This window comes from Salvelinus alpinus, chromosome 23, assembly GCF_045679555.1.
Source record: "Salvelinus alpinus chromosome 23, SLU_Salpinus.1, whole genome shotgun sequence".
Lineage (NCBI taxonomy): Eukaryota > Metazoa > Chordata > Actinopteri > Salmoniformes > Salmonidae > Salvelinus > Salvelinus alpinus.
This window is the reverse complement of record NC_092108.1, coordinates 28,883,539-28,905,474: the sequence shown is the minus strand read 5'-3', so window position 1 is coordinate 28,905,474 and position 21,936 is coordinate 28,883,539. Positions and strand designations below refer to the sequence as shown.

Here is a 21,936-nt window from a genome sequence, read left to right as displayed (position 1 = left end):
TCAATTGTTGGAGACAGCAGATGATGGAACGAGGACTGCCCATTTCAAAATCAAGAACCAACTCCCTCCTCCACCCATGACACACAGAGCAAATCAAATGTAACCTGGCATGCGGAAATCCACTATCTCCAACAGTTGAATTCTGGACAAGAAATGGCCTGTACAATCAACAGATTTGGAATTCTGTGAGATTACAAACAATTCTAAAACTGATCAGCTTATGAAAGTGAAAGCACAAAAGTGGAAAAAAATGCTGATCCAGCTCATCTTGACATTGCCTGTAGGACCCCACGCCATCTTTTTTTTTTACATGGGTGCTTCCTCACAGTCCCTCAAGGCTGAGTATAGCACATTTAAACTTGGTTATTTATTTTTACTCACATCGTATCCTTATTTTGAGTGCTACTTCTTCCTCCTGCATATTTAAGAAATAATTTATAACTTTTTGACAACAGCACCCAGCTGGAAGTTACTAGAACTACCTCTAAAGAAACACCTGACTTTCTATATCATAATACAATCCTGTGGATTTGACAACGTTAGTCCAGTATCTCAATTCAAAATAGAAAACTTTATTTGTAAGTATTCAAGTTGATTGATACAATGTCCTTCAAGAATGATTTCTTCATTTGAAATATATATCTAAACTGGTCCGGTCATCGGCAGCAGAGATGCATGTAAAACTATAGTTCGTCACTCTGGAATTTGGTGCCTTTACAGTGATCTGGAAATGAAATATAGACAAAAATGAATCCGCCATCTTGTCAGATGGCCTATTGAACATAACTATCAATTATTGCAGACATCCAGTAGAAGACATTTACTGCAATGACACCTGCCGAAAAAACGAATTACATCATATTAAAAACATACGAGAGATAGGAGCTGTGGTTTCTTTCTGATGATGAATTCCATATAACCTTGATACTTTCTTCACATAGCACATCTAAACTATCGGCCTACGACCGCGATCTTGTTGAACAAAAATGGCCCTTTAGCTTCTCTAATGGAGTACTAGTTTCATATAGGTTCACAACATCATCCTCTGAGATGTTAAATTGTTAAATAAACTGTTTCAGCTCAGAAATAGTACTTGGCCGATTGCGCTGCTGTTTCAGAACCCTCACTTAACAGGGTTGAAACAAAATGGTGGATCAAAGATGTCAGTTACGTAAGGGGGAAATCATGACACTACAAATAGAGCTGTAATAAAGGTAGTTAGTGTCTGGATGTATACATTTTCATATTCTGTTTTCAGATGCATAATAAACAAAAGTGGTCATGTTTGTATTCCCTGGTAGCTACACGGTACTCTTCTAAACATGTTTGGGGTCGCACAATCAAAAAACAGCAACATTAAAAGGTTCAGATCACCAAATGTAGTATGTTGTAGGGCATCTGTCCGCTATTCCTTACAAATCAAAGCTCTTCAAAGCCCAAACACCCAGATACAGTGATTATTTGTTCATACAAAAAAGAGTGATTAGTCATTTTAATAAACTATAAAAGCAAATCAAAACCTAATGCCGTCATCTATACTCCATTTGGGTAATGATGTGTGTGATAACATAGTTCTAGGTAGTATCATTTGGGTAATGATGTGTGATAGCATAGTTCTAGGTAGTATCATTTGGGTAATGATGTGTGATAGCATAGTTCTAGGTAGTATCATTTGGGTAATGATGTGAGTGATAACATAGTTCTAGGTAGTATCATTTGGGTAATGATGTGAATGATAACATAGCTCTAGGTAGTATCATTTGGGTAATGATGTGAGTGATAACATAGTTCTAGGTAGTATCATTTGGGTAATGATGTGAGTGATAACATAGTTCTAGGTAGTATCATTTAGGTACTGATGTGAGTAATAACATAGTTCTAGGTAGTATCATTTGGGTAATGATGTGAGTAATAACATAGTTCTAGGTAGTATCATTTGGGTAATGATGTGAGTTATAAAATAGTTCTAGGTAGTATCTATGCAGTAAGGGGCAAACAGGAGGCCTGGTCAGAGAGAAACCACAACATGTCTGAAACGTACCTGATACTTCATTGCATAACTTGTCGACCACATGGTCTGTCTCTTTGGCAAAGAGAGAGATGATATAATCTTCAAACTCCTCCACAATGCTTTCACACTGTAACAGAAGAAAGGGGATAGGTTGCCACTCGACAGACAGCAAAAACAGGTCCTCCGCACATGAGAGATTCACAAGCATGTAGTTTCACACAATAGTGGGCATGGCCGTGAGGCAGACTGCCATTTTTCCTCTCGCCTTGCCGTTCAGCCATCTTGGATGACTCATGTAACCTAGATAGGCAACACGATTGTTGGCGATTCCACACACACACACACACACACACACACACACACACACACACACACACACACACACACACACACACACACACACACACACACACACACACACACACACACACACACACACACACACATCTTTGCGCATTATACGATTTCTTACTTGTGATGCCTAACTTTATCTTAAATATGCGTAAATTACGTGTAAGACCGCAATATAATTGTAAATTAACAAAGGAAAATGCGTTATTGCCTGCATTTTGGGTTAGAATACAGTACACCCCTGGCACCAAAATGACAAACTTCAAGACTGAATGTCACACTGTAATAACTGTTAAAAAAAAATACAATAATGAAAAATACAAATGCAAGCTTTAATACACATGTTTTCAGATTTCTTGTTATAATTTCAATTAATGGCTTTCTATATTACAGACTATGATGCATGCAATATATCTTAATTAGAAAGGTCATAAGTAAAGTGGAGAAACAATATCAATGTACGTTTTAATGTTACGGGCACAACTATCAAGAATGTAAATGGATTTTCAAATAATATCAAGCTGTGATATCAAAGGCCAAGGTATAACATTGACTTCTGTGCTTTAAATTACATCAAAGTTTCATCCTGGTTAACAAAACATAATAAGCAGTTTCCCTCTGCTACCAATATCTCTATTCAACCTTGAAATACTTCATTAATAAGTTTTAAAAAAGACTTGGAAATGCAGAACATAAGAAAAAATTTCACGTGAACTTTGAAGTATGTACAGCATGAGTGAAAATAAATGAAAAAATATGTGAGTAAATTAATAAATTATTGCCACACTTACCACAAATTGTAGGGCATTGGATCCCTCTGGGCCGTCAAACTTGAAATTGTTAAAATCAGGAAAATCCCCAGCATCAGAACTTCTTGGAGCAAATCTTTTGTATTGCTTTATCTTGGTGTCTGGGTCCACATGAAGAGCATAGTCACTCATGCTACCACAAACTCCATCCAGAAGCTCACTCAAGTTGGCCTCAGACCTAGCAAGAGGGACCTGGTGGATAAAAATATAAAAATAAATTAAAAATAATAAAAATTAAACTTAACCGAGTTTGATTCCAGTTCTATGAAGTTGCTTGGGATCCGGCCGGGTCATGTTGGTGACCCCTAACCTCCATTCCCATCACACAAACAACCCCTACTTCCCCTATGCTGGAACTATGACATTTAACCTGTAGAAGTATACCCCTTCCCCTTGGAAACAGGACAACACATGCAATGGTGTCTAGACAGGTCAAGGTGCACTATGCTCCCGCCCCCGTGGCCTCCCCGGAAGGAGAGAGGGGAAAGGGTGACGGGGGGCAGGGGCAGTGAAAGGGCCAGGGAGGGGGGCTGAGTTAAGGAGCAGGGGGAGGCCTAAACAGCAGCCAAGTGCAGGGTAAACAGTTCAGTCTCATCCTTTGGTCCCTTTTGGCGGTTCATCTCCTCCACCCTCCAATGATCAAAGCAGGAAGTTTTCCTTGTCAATCCCGGTCAAAAGGTGCTGGGCAAGGGGAAGGGGGGGCATATTGCAGATGAACTGGATTTTGTGCAATGTAGATATATCCCTGACCCTATTGTCCCCTTTCAGCCTCAGTATGGACCCTTCCGGACCCACTGATTACATTATAGAAGCATTTTCCCCCTCCTCTTTTTTTTTATATCTGACTCGTAGTGACACAAAGGGGCTTCCGTGGCTCACTGCCATCTGCTCACAAATAAGATAAAAAGGTTTCAGGAAACTGCCTGAACCTTGGTACACATTTCTCTCCTTTTTCAATGTACAGAGAGCTAAGTAGTTAACATTGAGGATGGTCTATCAACAAAAAAAATGGTTTGACTACTTCAACATTAATGTTTAACTTTTAACTAATAAGTCACTTCAAAACAAAAAGTGGAATATCAACCATAGCAGCAATTTTTAGCTAAAATTGTAAACCAAAAATTGAGCTATTCTGATTATTATTACATTTTATTATACCATAGGTGTATTTCTATGAATATGTATGATGAGATCTTGACTTGATTGGTCAGAAAAATCTGCCTTAAATATTTTTACGTTTTTTAAAAACACCAAAAACGTCCAGCATGAAAAAGTCCAACGTCAAGCCAAATCCTTATCATGAAATCCTGAAAATGGTGTGGAATTAAATTCCTTCCTTACCAGTCTGAGGGGTTTGAAAGGGACCTGTCAATCACACATTTCCTGAAGAATGAGGAGGGGACTAGGCAGACCTTGCAGAGAAAAGGCTTCTCAGGGATGCTATCCTCCATTGAATTCCCATTGGAAAACCAGCCATTATTGGAAAGGGGCTTTCAATTTCTGGTGTGAATAATATGGACCAATGAAAACACACAAATTCATAAAAACTAGAACCTATTAATGCCACCATTTACAACAATGTGTAATATTGTTATAGTCTTCAGAAAAGGAAATATTTGCATAAACACATAGACAAACGATTGCTGCAGTATTTACCTTTATCGTGACAATACAGAAATGTAATTTAATGAAGTGACAGAATTTTTTTTTCATGGTCCAACCAGAAACATTGAAAGCCATTCGTTGAAAATGAATACATTTATGAAATAAAATCTATATACGAATATAAAAACATAAGACATGAACAACTTCCATCAACTTATTCATCTAAGTTCAATGTCTTTGGCTTAATGATTCATTGTTGTAGGTTTAACTTTGTGGTGTGACTGGTGTCAACCTTCCTTCAGGGAGCCCTGCTGCTTTCTGAGGAGAGCAAAGGAGACTTAAGACCAGCAAATCTCCTATGATGGCATCTAAGCTTGAACACCCCTCCCTCCTTGATTCAGACAGGGTCAAAAGCCAGTGGGGTGGGGTGGGGGAGGGTTTCTTGGATTTATGCTCAGAAGTCAAAACAAGCCAGTGATTAGTGCAAAAGGTACACTTCCATAGGGAAGTAAGTACAGAAGTTGATCAAAAGGTACACTTCCATAGGGCAGTAAGTACAGAAGTTGATCAAAAGGTACACTTCCATAGGGCAGTAAGTACAGAAGTTGATCAAAAGGTACACTTCCATAGGGCAGTAAGTACAGAAGTTGATCAAAAGGTACACTTCCATAGGGCAGTAAGTACAGAAGTTGATCAAAAGGTACACTTCCATAGGGCAGTAAGTACAGAAGTTGATCAAAAGGTACACTTCCATAGGGCAGTAAGTACAGAAGTTGATCAAAAGGTACACTTCCATAGGGCAGTAAGTACAGAAGTTGATCAAAAGGTACACTTCCATAGTGCAGTAAGTACAGAAGTTGATCAAAAGGTACACTTCCATAGGGCAGTAAGTACAGAAGTTGATCAAAAGAGTTGATGTTGGTCATTTCACGTAAAAGTCAGTATGCTTACCGTTCAGAGCACTGTAAAACCAGGTACATAATTCAATACTTAACTCTTCTCTTACTAGTATTCATTTTGATTGAGTAATTATAGTGGAGCTATATCATTGCATTCATACTCTCTCTCTACTAACAACAACAGGGGTATTGCAGAGGCACACCCCCACAGCTTGAGGGCAAACAAAATGGAATACGAACAAGACTCACAGGGGTATAGAAACTGTAATTAGCATTTATTTTAAAATTAACCCTATTTTAGGAAACACTTAATGAGAGTCTGTGAATATGACATACACACCTGATCCATAGACAGCATAATAAACAGGAAGGACGGAGACTAACTGATGGCAAAAAAACTATTCTCATGTAGCAAGAGCACCCTCCAGGAAACCTACAGCACCCGATGTCACAAGAAGGCCAAAAAGATCATCAAGGACAACGACCACCCGAGCCACTGCCTGTTCACCCTGCTACCATCCAGAAGGCGAAGTCAGTACAGGTGCATCAAAGCTGGGACCGAGAGATTGAAAAACAGCTTCTGACTCAAGGCCATCAGACTGTTAAACAGCCATCACTAACACAAAGAGGCTGCTGCCTACATGCAGGCTTGAAATCATTGGCCACTTTAATAAATGGATCACTAGTCACTTTAATAATGTTTACATATCTTGCATTACTCATCTCATATGTATATACTGTATTTTATACCATCTATTGCATCTTGCCTATGCCGCTCTGCCATTGCTCTTCCATATATTTATATGTATATATTCTTATTCCATCCCTTTACTTAGATTTGTGTGTATTAGCTAGTTGTTGTGGAATTGTTAGATTTCATGTTAGATATTGCTGCACTGTCTGATCTAGAAGCACAAGCATTTCGCTATACTCGCAATAACATCTGCTAACCATGTGTAGGTGACCAATAGAATTTGATTTGAAAAGAGAAGGTAAAGACGATACTTCAAGAAAAAACGATTCCAACTCTATAATGTTTGGTATACTATGCCTATGGAATGTTTGATTGAACTCAAATCTATATGAATGAGAGATAATTAGAGTTGTCATATTAGGAGATATAATATCAGAATCCCTTTTACTTGAAAGTGAACTTGAAATGGCCACGGGGGAGAGGAAATACCACAAACAGCCTAGCTAAATGAACAGCACGTTACTAGCTATCAATTACCATCAAAAGGGGATTAACCCCTGAGATCAATAGGGGAGCTGACCAGCTAATGACGGTCCCTGGACACTAGTGATAGGACACTGGAACACTACCAGGTCTGACCTCTTCACACAACAACAATGCTTGGTTCGAAAAAGGGGGAAATACAGTGGTTTGAATATTCCAGAGGGAAATAGAGTGGTTTGAATATTCCAGAGGGAAATAGAGTGGTTTGAATATTCCAGAGGGAAATAGAGTGGTTTGAATATTCCAGAGGGAAATAGAGTGGTTTGAATATTCCAGAGGGAAATAGAGTGGTTTGAATATTCCAGAGGGAAATAGAGTGGTTTGAATATTCCAGAGGGAAATAGAGTGGTTTGAATATTCCAGAGGGAAATACAGTGGTTTGAATATTCCAGAGGGAAATACAGTGGTTTGAATATTCCAGAGGGAAATACAGTGGTTTGAATATTCCAGAGGGAAATACAGTGGTTTGAATATTCCAGAGGGAAATACAGTGGTTTGAATATTCCAGAGGGAAATAGAGTGGTTTGAATATTCCAGAGGGAAATACAGTGGTTTGAATATTCCAGAGGGAAATACAGTGGTTTGAATATTCCAGAGGGAAATAGAGTGGTTTGAATATTCCAGAGGGAAATACAGTGGTTTGAATATTCCAGAGGGAAATAGAGTGGTTTGAATATTCCAGAGGGAAATAGAGTGGTTTGAATATTCCAGAGGGAAATAGAGTGGTTTGAATATTCCAGAGGGAAATACAGTGGTTTGAATATTCCAGAGGGAAATACAGTGGTTTGAATATTCCAGAGGGAAATAGAGTGGTTTGAATATTCCAGAGGGAAATACAGTGGTTTGAATATTCCAGAGGGAAATAGAGTGGTTTGAATATTCCAGAGGGAAATAGAGTGGTTTGAATATTCCAGAGGGAAATAGAGTGGTTTGAATATTCCAGAGGGAAATAGAGTGGTTTGAATATTCCAGAGGGAAATAGAGTGGTTTGAATATTCCAGAGGGAAATAGAGTGATTTGAATATTCCAGAGGGAAATAGAGTGGTTTGAATATTCCAGAGGGAAATACAGTGGTTTGAATATTCCAGAGGGAAATACAGTGGTTTGAATATTCCAGAGGGAAATACAGTGGTTTGAATATTCCAGAGGGAAATACAGTGGTTTGAATATTCCAGAGGGAAATAGAGTGGTTTGAATATTCCAGAGGGAAATAGAGTGGTTTGAATATTCCAGAGGGAAATACAGGTGAAACAGTAATAAAGTGGGTACCAATGCTTACAACCACCCAAACTGAAATGAAGTTTCATACTGATATTTCTTTTCTTCTGCCGGGATGTTTCACAATACACTAAATTCCATTTCTCAAGGTATGAGATCCAGGAAACCAGGAACTACTATGAAACCACTATACCTATGCTTTGTCAAGTATTTTAAGTATGAATATGCATTCTTCAATGTATGAATGATGCATCGATCTCTTAACCATAAATCATCAAATATTCTTTTTCAAGAAAGTTCAATTGATAGCTTTATGTGTACTATGAGATGTTTTGATCCAGTGGAGCGCACTTTGGAATAATTTCCTACTTTTGCAACATGATTTTACTGTGGTAGCTACCTTTTTATCAGTCAGGCTCCCATCAGGGTTGAGTCTGAAGCCTCCCACATGGATAGTCTTCTTCGGATCAATCTGACTGATTGAATAATTGAGCTCATCAACAATAGCCCTGCATGCTAAAAGAATCAGACATAGATTAGAACAATCCACAGCACTCATTTACTATAAAATAAGTATTTATAGATCCATATTATGCCCACAGCTAGCGAAAAGCAAAAGTAAAACGGCAATAAAATTATTTCTAATGAAATAAGCTTGATAGAAAAAATGTGATAATACAGGGTGCACACTAGAAACAAAAGTAAATAAGTAATTATGTATACAGAACTGTTGATAAGAAAACATATATAACTCATAATACACTATATATACAAAAGTATGTGGACACCCCTTCAAATTAGTCGATTCGGCTATTTCAGCCACACTCATTGCTGACAGGTGTATAAAATCGATCACACAGCCATGCAAACTCTGAAGACAAACATTGTCAGTAGAATGGCCTTACTGAAGAGCTCAGTGACTTTCGACGTGGCACAGTCATAGGATGCCACCTTTTCAACAAGTCAGTTTGTCAAATTTCTGCCCTGCTAGAGATGCTCCTGTCAACTATAAGTGCTGTTATTGTGAAGTGGATAAGTCTAGGAGCAACAACAGCTCAGCCATGAAGTGGGAGGCCTCACAAGCTCACAGAACAGGACCGCCGAGTGCTGAAGTGGGTAGTGCATAGAAAACGTCAGTCCTCGGTTGCAACACTCACTACTGAGTTCCAAACCTCCTCTGAAAGCAACGTCAGCTCAAAACTGTTAGACAGAAGCTTCATGAAATGGGTTTATATGGTCGAGCAGCCGCACACAAGCCTAAGATCACCATGCACCATGCCAAGCTTCGGCTGGAGTGGTGTAAAGCTCGCCGCCATTGGACTCTGGAGCAGTGGAAACGGGTTCTCAGGAGGGATGAATCACGCTTCACCATCTGGCAGTCCGACGGACGAATCTGGGTTTGGCAAATGCCAGGAGAACGCTACCTGCCCCAATGCATAGTGTCAACTGTAAAGTTTGGAGGAATAATGGTCTGGGGCTGTTTTTAATGGTTCAGGCTAGAACCCTTAGTTCCAGTGAAGGGAAATCTACAGCATAAAATTACATTCTAGACGATTCTTTGTGGCAACAGTTTGGGGAAGGCCCTTTCCTGTTTCAGCATGACAATCCCCCCATGCACAAAGCGAGATCCATACAGAAATCGTTCGTTGAGATCGGTGTGGAAAAACTTGTCTGGCCTGGACAGAGCCCTGACCTCAACCCCATAGAACACCTTTGGGATGAATTGGAATGCCGACTGCGAGCCAGGCCTAATCGCCCAACATCAGTGCCCGACCTCACTAATGCTCTTGTGGCTGAATGGAAGCAAGTCCCCGCAGCAATGTTCCAACATATAGTGGAAAGGCTTCCCAGAAGAGTGAAGGCTGTTATAGCAGCAAAGGGGGGACCAACTTCATGTTAATTCCCATGATTTTGGAATGAGATGTTCGACAAGCAGGTGTCCACATACTTTTGATAATGTCGTGTATATAGTGTATATATATTTTTTTATATATACATTCAAAGGTTTTTCTTTATTTTTATGATTTTATACAATGTAGAATAGTAGTGAAGACATCAAAACTATGAAATAACACATCTGGAATCATGTAGTAACTAAAAAAGTGTTAAAGAAATGAAAATATATTTTAGATTTTAGATTCTTCAAAGTAGCCACCCTTTGCCTTGATATTTTCATTTGTTTAACACTTTTTTGGTTACTACATGATTCCAGATGTGTTATTTCATCATTTAAATGTCTTCACTATTATTCTACAATGTAGAAAATAGTAAAAAATAAAGAAATCCCTTGAATGAGTAGGTGTGTCCAGACTAGTACTGTATATATATATATAAAACGGTGTGTATAGACAGTATGGACAATATATGAATAGAAAAGGTGTGAAGAGCAGTAGTTATATAGGATGAGCCATGACTAGAACACAGTATATACAATGCCTTCAGAAAGTATTCCACATTTTGTTGTGTTGCAGCCTGAATTCAAAATAGATTAAATATGTATTTTTTCATCCATCTACACACAATACTCCATAACGACAAAGGGAAAATGTTTTTAGAAATGTTCGCAAATTTATTGAAAATGAAATACAGAAATATCTCATTTACATAAGTATTCACACCCATGACTCAATACATGTTAGAATTACAGCTGTGAGTCTTTCTGGGTAAGTCTCTAAGAGCTTTCCACAACAGGATTGTATAATATTTGGCCATTATTCTTTTCAAAATTCTTCAAGCTCTTTCAAACTGGTTGTTGGTCATTGCTAGACAACCATTGTCAAGTCTTGCCATAGATTTTTAAGCATATTTAAGTCAAAACTGTAACTCTGCCCCTGTCTTGGTAAAGAACTCCAGTGTAGATTTGGCAGTGTGTTTTAATATTATTGTCCTGCTGAAAGGTGAATTCATCTCCCAGTGTCTGATGGAAAGCAGACTGAACCAGGTTTTTCTTTTTATCCTAAAAACTCCCCAGTCCTTAACTATTACAAGCATACCCATAACATGATGCAGCCACCACTATGCTTAAAAATATGGAGAGTGGTACTCAGCGATGTGTTGTATTGAATTTGCCCAAAACATACCACTTTGTATTCAGGACAAAAAGTGAATTGCTTTGCCACATTTATTCCAGTATTACTTTAGTGCCTTGTTGCAAACAGGATGCATGTTTTGGAATATTTGTATTCTGTACAGGCATCCTTCTTTTCACTCTGTCAATTAGGTTAGTATTGTGGAGTAACTACAATGTTGTTGATCCATCCTCTGTTTTCTCCTATCACAGCCATTCAACTCTGTAACTGTTTTAAAGTCAGCATTGGCTTCATGGTGAAATCCCTAAGCGGTTCCCTTCCTCTCCAGCAACTGACTTAAGAAGGACGCATGTATCTTTGTAGTGACTGGGTGTATTGATACACCATCCAAAGTGTAATTAATAACTTCACCAAGCTCAAAGAGATATTCAATATCTGCTTTTTCTTTAACACATCCACCAATGGCTGCCCTTCTTTGCAAGGACTTGGAAAACATCCCTGGTCTTTTAGATCTAATAAAGTACATTTTTATTTGTCACATGCGCCGAATACAACATGTGCAGATCTTACCGTGAAATGCTTACTTACAAGCCCTTAACCAACAATGCAGTTCAAGAAATAGAGTTAAGAAAATATTTACTAAATAAACTAACGTAAAAAATAACAATAACAAGGCTATATACAGGTTAGTCGATGTAATTTGTACATGTAGGTAGGGGTAAAGTGACTATGCATAGATAATAAACAGTGAGTAGAGGCAGTGGGTGGTGGAGGGGGGTGTCAATGTAAATAGCCCGGGTGGCAATTTCATTAATTGTTCAGCAGTCTTATGGCTTGGGGGTAGAAGCTGTTAAGGGGCCTTTTGGACCTGGACTTGGAGCTGCGGAACCATGTGCCGTGCGGTAGCAGAGAGAACAGTCTATGACTTGGGTGACTGGAGTCTCACAATTTTTTGGGTCTTCCTCTGACGTGGTGTCCTGGATGGCAGGAAGCTTGGCCACAGTGATGTACTGGGCCGTACGTACTACCCTCTGTAGCGCCTTACGGTTGGATGCCGAGCAGTTGCCAAACCATGCGGTGATGGAACCGGTCAGGATGCTCTTGGTGGTTCAGCTGTAGAACCTTTTGTGGATCTGGGGACCCATGCCAAATCTTTTCAGTCTCCTGAGGGGGAAATGGTGTTGTCATGCCCTCATCACGACTGTCTTGGTTTGTTTGGACCATGATAGTTTGTTGGTGATGTGGACACCAAGGAGCATGAAACTCTCGACCCGCTCCACTGCAGCCCCATCGATGTTAATGGGGGCCTGTTCGGCCCTCCTTTTACAGTAGTCCACGATCAGCTCCTTTGTCTTTCTCACATTGAGGGAGAGGTTGTTGTCCTGGCACCACACTGCCATGTCTCTGACCTCCTCCCTATAGGCTGTCTCATCTTTGTCGTGATCAGGCCTACCACTGTTGTGTCGTCAGCAAACTTAATGTTGGTGTTGAAGTTGTGCTTGGCCACACAGTTGTGGGTGAACAGGGAGTACAGGAGGGGACTAAGCACACACCCCTGAGGGGCCCCAGTGTTGAGGATCAGCGTGGCAGATGTGTTGTTGTCTACCCTTACCACCTGGGGGGGCGGCCCGTCCTTAGCTTAGTGATGAGCTTTGTGGGCACTATGGCGTTCAACGCTAATCTGTAGTCAATGAACAGCATTCTCACATAGGGCAGTGTGGAGTGCAATTGAGATTGCGTCATCTGTGGATCTGTTGGGACAGTATGCGAATTGGAGTGGGTCTAGGGTTTCCGGGATGATGGTGTTGATGTGAGCCTTGAACAGGCAGGTTACCTTCACTTTCTTGGGCACAGGGCCTATGGTGGTCTGTTTGAAACATGTAGGTATTACAGACTCGGTCAGGGATAGTTTGAAAATATCAGTGAAGACACTTGCCAGTTGGTCCACGCATGCTCTGAGTACAGACGGTAATCCGTCTGGCCCCGCAGCCTTGTGAATGATGACATGTTTAAAGGTCTAATTCACATCGGCTACGGAGAGCGTGATCACACAGTCGTCTGGAACAGCTTGTGCTCTCATGCATGCTTCAGTTAGCTTGCCTTGAAGCAAGCTTAAAAGGCATTTAGCTCGTCTGGTAACTCACTGCTGCAACTCACTGGGCAACTCACTGCTGGGTTTCCCTTTGTAGTTCGTAATAGTTTGCAAGCCCTGCCACATCTAACGAGCGTCAGAGCCAGTGTAGTAGGATTCAATCTTAGTCCTATATTGACGCTTTGCCTGTTTGATGGTTCATCTGAGGGCATAGTGGAATTTCTTATAAGCGTCCGGATTAGTGTCCCGCTCCTTGCAGCCGGCAGCTCTAGCCTTTAGCTCGGTATGGATGTTTCCTGTAATCCATGGCTTCTGGTTGAGATATGTACGTATGGTCACTGTGGGGATGATGTCGCCGATGCACTTACTGATGTAGCCGGTGATTGAGGTGGTATACTCCTCAAAGCCATTGGATAAATCCCAGAACATATCCCAGTATGGACTAGCAAGACAGTCCTGTAGCATAGCATCCACGTCATCTGACCACTTCTGTATTGAGCGAGTCACTGGTACTTCCTGCTTTAGTTTTTGAATGTAAGCAAGAATCAGGAGGATATAATTATGGTCAGATTTGCCAAATGGAGGGCGAGGGAGACCTTTGTATGCGCCTCTGTGTGTGGAGTAACAGTGGTCTAGAGTTTATTTCCTCTGGTTGCACATGTGACATGCTGGTAGAAATGAGGTAAAACAGATTTAAGTTCGCCTGCATTAAAGTCCCCGGCCACTAAGAGCAATGCTTCTGGATGTGCATTTTCTTGTTTGTTTATGGCCTTATACAGCTCATTGAGTGCGGTCTTAGTGCCAGCATCGGTTTGTGGTGGTAAAAAAAGATGGCTACAAATAATATAGATGAAAACTCTCTTGGTAGATAGTGTGGTCTACAGCTTATCATGAGGTACTCTACCTCAGGCGAGCAATACCTCGAGACTTCTTTAATATTAAACATCGCGCACCAGCTGTCATTGACAAATAGACACACCCCCACCCTTTGTCTTACCAGAAGTAGCTGCTCTGTCCTGCCGATGGACGGAATATCCAGCCAGCTCTATATTCTCTGTGTGGTCGTTCAGCCACGACTCGGTGAAACATAAGATATTACAGTTTTTAATGTCCTGTTGGTAGGATAGTCTCGATCATAGATCATCCAGTTTATTTTCCAGTGATTGCAGGTTGGCCAATAGAACGGATGGTAAAGGCAGTTTACCCACTTGCCGACGAATTCTCACAAGGCACCCGACCTCCGCCCCCTGTATTTCCATCTTTTCTTCAAGTGAATGATGGGGATTTGGGCCTGGTCTCGGGGAAGCAGTATATCCTTTGCATCGGACTCATTCAAGAAAAAATCTTTGGCCAGTTTGAGGTGAGTAATTGCTGTTCTGATGTCCAGAAGCTCTTTTCGGTCATAAGAACGGTAGCAGCAACATTATGTACAAAATAGTTTACAAACAATGCGAAAAAACTAACAAAATAGCATAGTTGGTTAGGAGCCCGTAAAACGGCAGATATCCCCTTCGGTGCCATTGTCTTTGTGGTTGAATCTGTGTTTGAAATGAACTGCTCGATTGAGTGACCTTACAGATAATTGTATGTGTGGGGTACAGAGATGAGGTTGTCATTAAAAAATCATGTTAAACACTATTATTGCACACAGAGGGAATCCGTGCAACTTACTATGTGACTTGCTAAGCATATTTTTACTCTTGAACTTACTTAGGCTTGCCATAACAAAGGGGTTGAATATTTATTGACTCAAGGCATTTAAGCTTTTCATTTTTAATTCACCTTTAAAAACAAAAAATACATAATTCCATTTAGAAATTATAGGGTATTGTGTGGAGGCCAGTGACAAAAATTCTCAATTGAATCCATTTTAAATTCAGGCTGTAAAACAACATGATTAGGAAAAAGTCAAGGTGTGTGAATACTTTCTGAAGGCACTGTACATATAAAGTGGGTAAAACAGTATGTAAACATTACTCAAGTGACGAGTGGTCAATGACTCTATGTACATAGGGCAGCAGTCTCTAAGGGGCAGGGTAGAAAACCGGGTGGTAGCCGGCTAGTAACAGTGACTAAGGTTCAGGGCAGGGCAGGGTGGTGACTGTTTAACAGTCTGATGGCCTGGAGATAGAGGCTGTTTATCAGTACCTCGGTCACAGCTTTGATTCTTTAATGCATTGGTAGCTTGAGAAGTGTTACATAGTCATGCAAGGATGGATGACTCCAAGGTTTGGTAAGACTGCAGTGTTGGGTTCAAAGAAAGACCATGGTGCTCCAATTAAATGTGATGAGCTGCCTTTTACCAAGTTTAACTTGCCTTTTTAAAACATAATTGCTAAAACTATGTAATAGCTGGAAAATGTTAATTATCATGATGACAAAGTTTTCAATAGTGCACCTTTTTTATTTTTAGATAAAGAATATTGTAAATTGTCTTTGTCCTTCTACACGTTTGAAATTCAACATAAATTGTAATGAACACGATGGGAGACAGAGAGTTGGTTTGAAGCGCAGGGTGCAGCAGGTGTTTATTGTAAAGGACCACAGGAGGAGGCAGGTAGCTGGGTCCAGGGGCAGGCAGAAGGTCAAACATAGGGGTCCAAAAGGGCAACAGTACAGGCAGGGAAAAGGCTAGTAACGTAGTCCGGGAGATAAGGCAATAGGTAGTTAACAGGATATCCGATAGGCTAAAGTACAGGCAGTGAATAGCCAGACGGCGTCGTTAGTGAGGCAGGCAAAAACTATCATACACGCAAAACAAACAATACCTCACAGTGATGGGGGCAAAGAACTGAACTAAATAGTGTGTGATAATGACATACAGGTGTGTGAACAGGTGATTAGAATTCAGGTGGTTGGGATCTGGAGAGTGAGCTGCGTTCAGGGGATCTATGTGTTTGAGAGTGTGAGCTGGAAAGTGGGCTGGAAAGTGAGCTACGTTCAGGGGATCTACGTGTTTGAGTTGAAGTTGGAAGCAGACGTTACAGAAATATATTTTTTAAACTGCATGCACAAACAATAAGACCTCAAAATCATTTTACTAATATAATGATTGTCCGAAATTGCACAGTAACAAAAAAACTCTTGATAATCAAGAATACAATCAGATGTAGAACAGGAAATGCAGGTGGCAGGTGAAATGATAGGAAACAAGCTTACAATACATTAGTTTGCTTGAGTTAACTTTCACAAAATAATATATTTTATCACAATACTTCACAACCCTTTGCAAATCTATAGTCTGTTTTGACTATCAACAGGGGCTGCATTACATGTAGGCCTAAATCCTGAAAAAAGTATATTGCATAGGTAGAAAAGGACAAAGTGGACAAATAAACATCCCAATTTACCTGAACAATACAGCACCGTGTCTTTTTTCCCTTCAGTAGTTTCGGTTAAGATACTCATTGCCACCAATGCAATTTGAATAATCCATGGTGCCATATTCGTACCCTGAGGGAAAGAGATATGTATAAAGCAGGCAAGCAAAGCCAATTCATTATTCAAAAAAAAAAGAAGGTATTTGCCATTGAGCGCCACCCACAGTCTATCTAGCAAGTCATATTCTGAAATCAGGTTGTGAGGCAAATTACTATAGAAGTAGCCTTACTTTAACACAAAACAACAAGAAAACTGATTTCCACAAACTGTCTAGACATAACAGAATGTGTTGAGCTCCAAGAAGTTACATCATCTGTACAGAGCTAGAGTGACATGGGCCATAAAACTCAGTGCCTCTTCACAAGTTTATGGGGGGTTGGCCCTCCACAAGGGTATGGGGGGTTGGCCCTCCACAAGGGTATGGGGGTTGGCCCTCCACAAGGGTATGGGGGGTTGGCCCTCCACAAGGGTATGGGGGGTTGGCCACAAGTCGTGTTATCTTTAGATCAAATATTCAAACAGAACTTAGTCTACAACTTCACTGTGGTATTGATAAATAGTAAAAGGAGGTGTAACACAAACCGGTGTTAGAGGTCCTTGAGGTTAGTGGTCCTTGAGGTTAGTGGTCCTTGAGGTGCCCCTTGGTCTAGCAAAAAGTTAAGAGTGTAGTGAATGATGAATCTTTGCAGAATCTGTGTAGTCTAGAATAGTGGAGTGTAAATAAACCCTTAAGAGTCCTTTATTCCAGCAAAAATATATATGTTTATGTCTTCGGTGATATATTTTCATTGGATGCTGAAGCTGAACACAGTTTGAATGAGAGAAAACATTATTGTGTTGTTATGGGGTTGATAGCCTAGATACTGTTAAAAATGTATATTTAACGGTGGAATTAACAAAATGACGTTGCAGGAGCAGCACAGCAGATATTGCGATGAGCAGGAAGCAAGAATTCGCTCGCACACAGTCACACAAAGTATCAGTGCATGTGCACTTACAATGTAGTAGCTATTGGACCAGAGCCGCCTCTGTCTATAAACCGACTACGCACTGCGCGTAGGGCCCTGCAACCGCTAGGGGGCCCCCGACCCAAAAATGTTTAAATCAAAATAAAATGTTGGAACTCAGTCGGGGTCTGAACTTACTGTTAAGAGTGATAAAAGTAAAAATACACAAGGTGCAATTTAGAAATGTGGTAGTGCATCAGCAGTTATCCACTTGTCATGTCAGTCGCTGAGCACGGTTACATTCACAAAATAATATGATTATGTTGGATAGTCAGATTAACATAATAGTTTGATTGAAACGTTTATACATGCTTTGTAAGATGAACAATTTCCTTAATAATCCTGTTTACATGGACAGATCTGAAATCAGGCTACTGAATGCACTCTTATAAATGCAGAAAATCACCAATCAAAATAAACGTTCTACCACAGCGTCCATGTTATTTTTGGGAAACATATTTGATTCTGAGTTCAGACATATAAAGTTTGTATGTGAAAACTACTTCTAAGACGCATACATTCAGTTGTTTCGAAATCACTTCATTCGGTCTAAAGAGGGAGGCTCGCTCGGCTGGTGCTAGCACATACACAGATCAAATACACCGCTGGAACACCGATTAAGGTGTTTACATGTTCTAATAATTCGAAAGATTGCTCTGAAAACCAGGTGTTTTAATTGGGGTATGCTTACTTCGATTTTGATCGTACGTTGATTAAGATAAGCAGAGTAATGTGTTTACATGAATATCGCATAATCAGCCTACTGCCATAATCAGTTTAATATCGAATTATTACTGGGCATGTAAACGTACTTACTGACAGTCACTCAAATTGCCCATGTCAGCTAAAAATGTTGATTGCCACTACAATTTGCCTACCGCTCCAACAGATCCACGGAAGATATCCTTTCTATCGGTATTCACATGGCCGTAACACATCTGGACCAGAGGAACACCCTACATGCTATTCATTGACTACAGTTCTGCATTCAACACCATTGTTCCCTCCAAGGTTGACAACAAGCTCAGAGCCCTGGGTCTGGACACCACACTTAGCAAATGGATCCTGAACTTCCTGACTGGCAGACCACAAGCTGTGAAGATTGGCAACAACACCTCCTCAACACTGACTCTTAACACAGGGGCCCCCCAGGGGTGTTTCCACTGTACTTCCTGTTCACCCACGACTGCGTAGCTAGGCACGACACCAACTCCATCATCAAGTTTGCTGACGACACCACGGTGGGTAGGCCTGATAACCAACAAAGATGAGTCAGCCTATAGGGAGGAGGTAAGTGAACTGGCATTGTGGTGCCAGGACAACCTCTCCCTCAACATCAGAAAAACAAAGGAGTTGATTGTTGACTTCAGAAAGCAGAGGAGGGAACATGTTCCAATCCACATCAACGGAACTGCAGTAGAGAGAGCCAGCAGTTTTAAGATCCTCAGCGTCCACATCACAGAGGACTTGACATGGACCAACAACACCACCACTCCTGTCAAGACGCCTCAACAGCGTCTGTACTTCCTAAGGCGGCTGAAGAAATTTGGCATGCCACCTCGGGTACTCTCCAAATACTATCGCTGCACCATCGAGAGCGTCCTGACTGGTTGCATCATGGCCTGTTATGGAGTGGTGGTGTTGCACAGATGCAAGGGCCTCCAGCGGGTGGTGAAGGCCGCCCAGTACATCACTGGGACCGTGCTCCCACCCATCCAGGACTACTTGAAACGGTGCCTGAGGAAGTCACGCAGCTTCATCAAAGACCTTACACACCCCAGCTACAAGCTGTTCACTCCCTTAACGTCGGGGAGACGTTATTGGAACATGAGGCTTAATACCAACAGGCTCAGAAACAGTTTCTATCTACAAACCAATCAGACTTCTGAACACTTGAACTGACCACCTGGTCTGATTCTCCACACCTTAGCACACATGCATTCACTCACGCACACAGACATCTCCCCCCCCCCCCCCCCCCCACACACACACCTGCTGCTACCAGACTCTTATTATGATTGCTAAATAGTGCACAATTTAAATGGTTGCCCCCCAATGCCCTTTCCCAAAACATGTGTAAATATTGGGCTATAAATTGTGCCTTCCTGTATTATACTTATGCTAAAATGTTATGCCTGCAAGGGGGGGCCCGCCAACCAAATCTCGCTTAGGGCCCCAAAAAGGCTTGAGGCGGCACTGCCCAAGACCAAAACATTAGAGAAGTTTAGCCTTGCTGTGCTCCAACACTCTTAGTTGTTGTGGAAATAATTGACGCGCTATGCTGTTTACTTTGTGCATCTAGTTATATAACTGACTCTATCTTTAAAATCAACTTCCGGTAGATCACTGTTGAAATAAGCAAAGGCATGCGGTATGAAGAAAGCAAGGTAGTGGTGGAAAGAAGGGATTTTGGCAGGAGAAATGCTATAATAGCCTACTATAGGTTGACTGGCCTCTACAGAGATATTAGTTAAATCTATACCCTCGTTAAAATGCATTGCAAAGAAAAAGTTCAACAAATAATTAATTTTTGATAAAAATCCTGGATGCAAAGCACTGTAAATTGACCACAGCACTGTAAATGTGCCTTTAGTCGCCTTGCTCTCATTGACAAACAGAGGATTGACTGCGTTCTGGATGCATCACTGGCGGCGCGTTAAAAGCAGCAAAAACGAAGCCTGTGTGAATACAGCATTCAGCCTAAATAAAGTTGTGGGGCAGCCTATTTTCATGTAGCCTACCCATGTCAAAAACATTATAAAGAAAGGCCAAATATGCTACCCTGCCATTTTCTAATAATTACACCAGTCGGGTAGCATAATACTGGATTACAATAGACCCTTGGAACTTACCTGATTCAACAGTCAGGTGAGTAAGAATTAGGAACTTTTCAGCACGGTAGGCTACAGCAGTGAAGTCGGATTCAGACGCGAGGGACAACGTTGTGAATGCTGACTGTACATAAAACAAACGGCTAAAGTGAAGTTCGTTTTTTAATTTTCACCTGTTTTGAATGAACCACGATCATATCTACCTTACTGTCAGTGGACAGTGTCTACTTACGTGCTTGTTCCAGGCGTTGCCACGTTCAGCCAGGAAGCAGAACAATGACAGCTATGTGAGCCAATGGTATTGTAAACTCAGCACAGATATCCAATGACTGAACGCTGCCTCACGGGAACGCTGCCTCATACTGAGAACACCGGGCGTCGAGTTGCTCTGAGGTGCTTTCCAAATCGACAACAATCACCTGCTTTTGAGCTAACAGTAACTTGATTATGCTTGTTAATGAGTGAGTCGACTATATAGACGCTGCGCAAATTTTCTTCATCTTTCCGAGTAGTCCTATCCTGTAACACCCTTCCCAGTCGAACCTTGTGAATAAGCCCAATAACCTAATAATGCAATATGAAGGCTATGCTGATCTCTTTGTTACATGACCCACATCATGTGGGCGCATTGCTGCAGAAATGTGGACAGAAGTGTAAACCAATTTGCCAAGTACCACAATAACAATCACACAATTTATACAATGTGTTATAACGGTAGATTACATATCCTTAAACTATATAAACTAACAATTAACAGTTTGTAAACTTCTTATAAAACCTTTAACATTCATCAAACAGGTAATGGTCAATGCTGTATCCCTACTTTATTGTATAGTAACCATTGGCGTGCTGGTATAATTTTTCTTGCAGGCTTTTAGGATTACCCTTTCACCCCAGTCCATTCTATTAGAAATGAACAATTAGTCATGTTAGCTTAGCTTAATTGTGGTCCTGTGCTTAAGGAGATTTAATTGCTTGTGTTGATTTATACATAATTGTTTTGCATTCATGGGCAGTGATGAGATCATGGTGCTCATTTTCTATACATGAACAATTTTAGTCTCTTAATTTTGGTGGTTAGTAATTCAAAGTAGTCAAGCACTACTAGCAAACTAGAGGTGTGCTACAGTGACTGTTGGTTTCACATTGTGCCTCCAGCTAGTGACAGGTGGGCCCTTTGAGAGGGGAATTTGACCTGGTTTTCTCACCAGTAACTGCATATTAACCACAGATCACCTTCTCCTATAAAGGGGGAGTGTGTGTACATTGAGAATTTTCAATATAGATGAGACAATGTGATAGATATGATAGAGCTGGTTCTTTGTGCTGAAAGAAAATGGTTTGATCAGTCAATTATTAGTTAAAATAAACATGATTTTGATACAGTATATTTATAGTCATCAATGTGAAGCTTTCTACAGAGCCCCCATAGAATAGATCTTGAAATGCAATTGGACAGTACGTTT

At 40.7% G+C, this 21,936-nt stretch overlaps 1 protein-coding gene across 2 annotated transcripts; it reads right to left on the bottom strand.

Annotated features, from left to right (window-relative positions):
* Positions 1 to 552: 552 nt before the first annotated feature.
* cnpy1 (canopy FGF signaling regulator 1) lies at positions 553 to 20,723 on the bottom strand. 2 transcript variants are annotated; one of them, XM_071361855.1, is made up of 7 exons: positions 20,492 to 20,723; positions 17,215 to 17,278; positions 16,602 to 16,704; positions 8,531 to 8,646; positions 3,154 to 3,363; positions 2,042 to 2,138; positions 553 to 724 (listed from the first exon to the last, which is right to left on the bottom strand). In XM_071361855.1, exons 3-7 carry the CDS (start codon positions 16,693 to 16,695, stop codon positions 684 to 686), a joined length of 558 nt encoding a protein of 185 aa, XP_071217956.1. In that variant the 5' UTR covers positions 16,696 to 16,704; positions 17,215 to 17,278; positions 20,492 to 20,723; the 3' UTR covers positions 553 to 683. The 2 variants fall into 2 exon arrangements, with proteins under 2 accessions (XP_071217956.1, XP_071217957.1); XM_071361856.1 differs by lacking the exon at positions 17,215 to 17,278 and having other exon boundaries at positions 20,492 to 20,700.
* Positions 20,724 to 21,936: the final 1,213 nt, after the last annotated feature.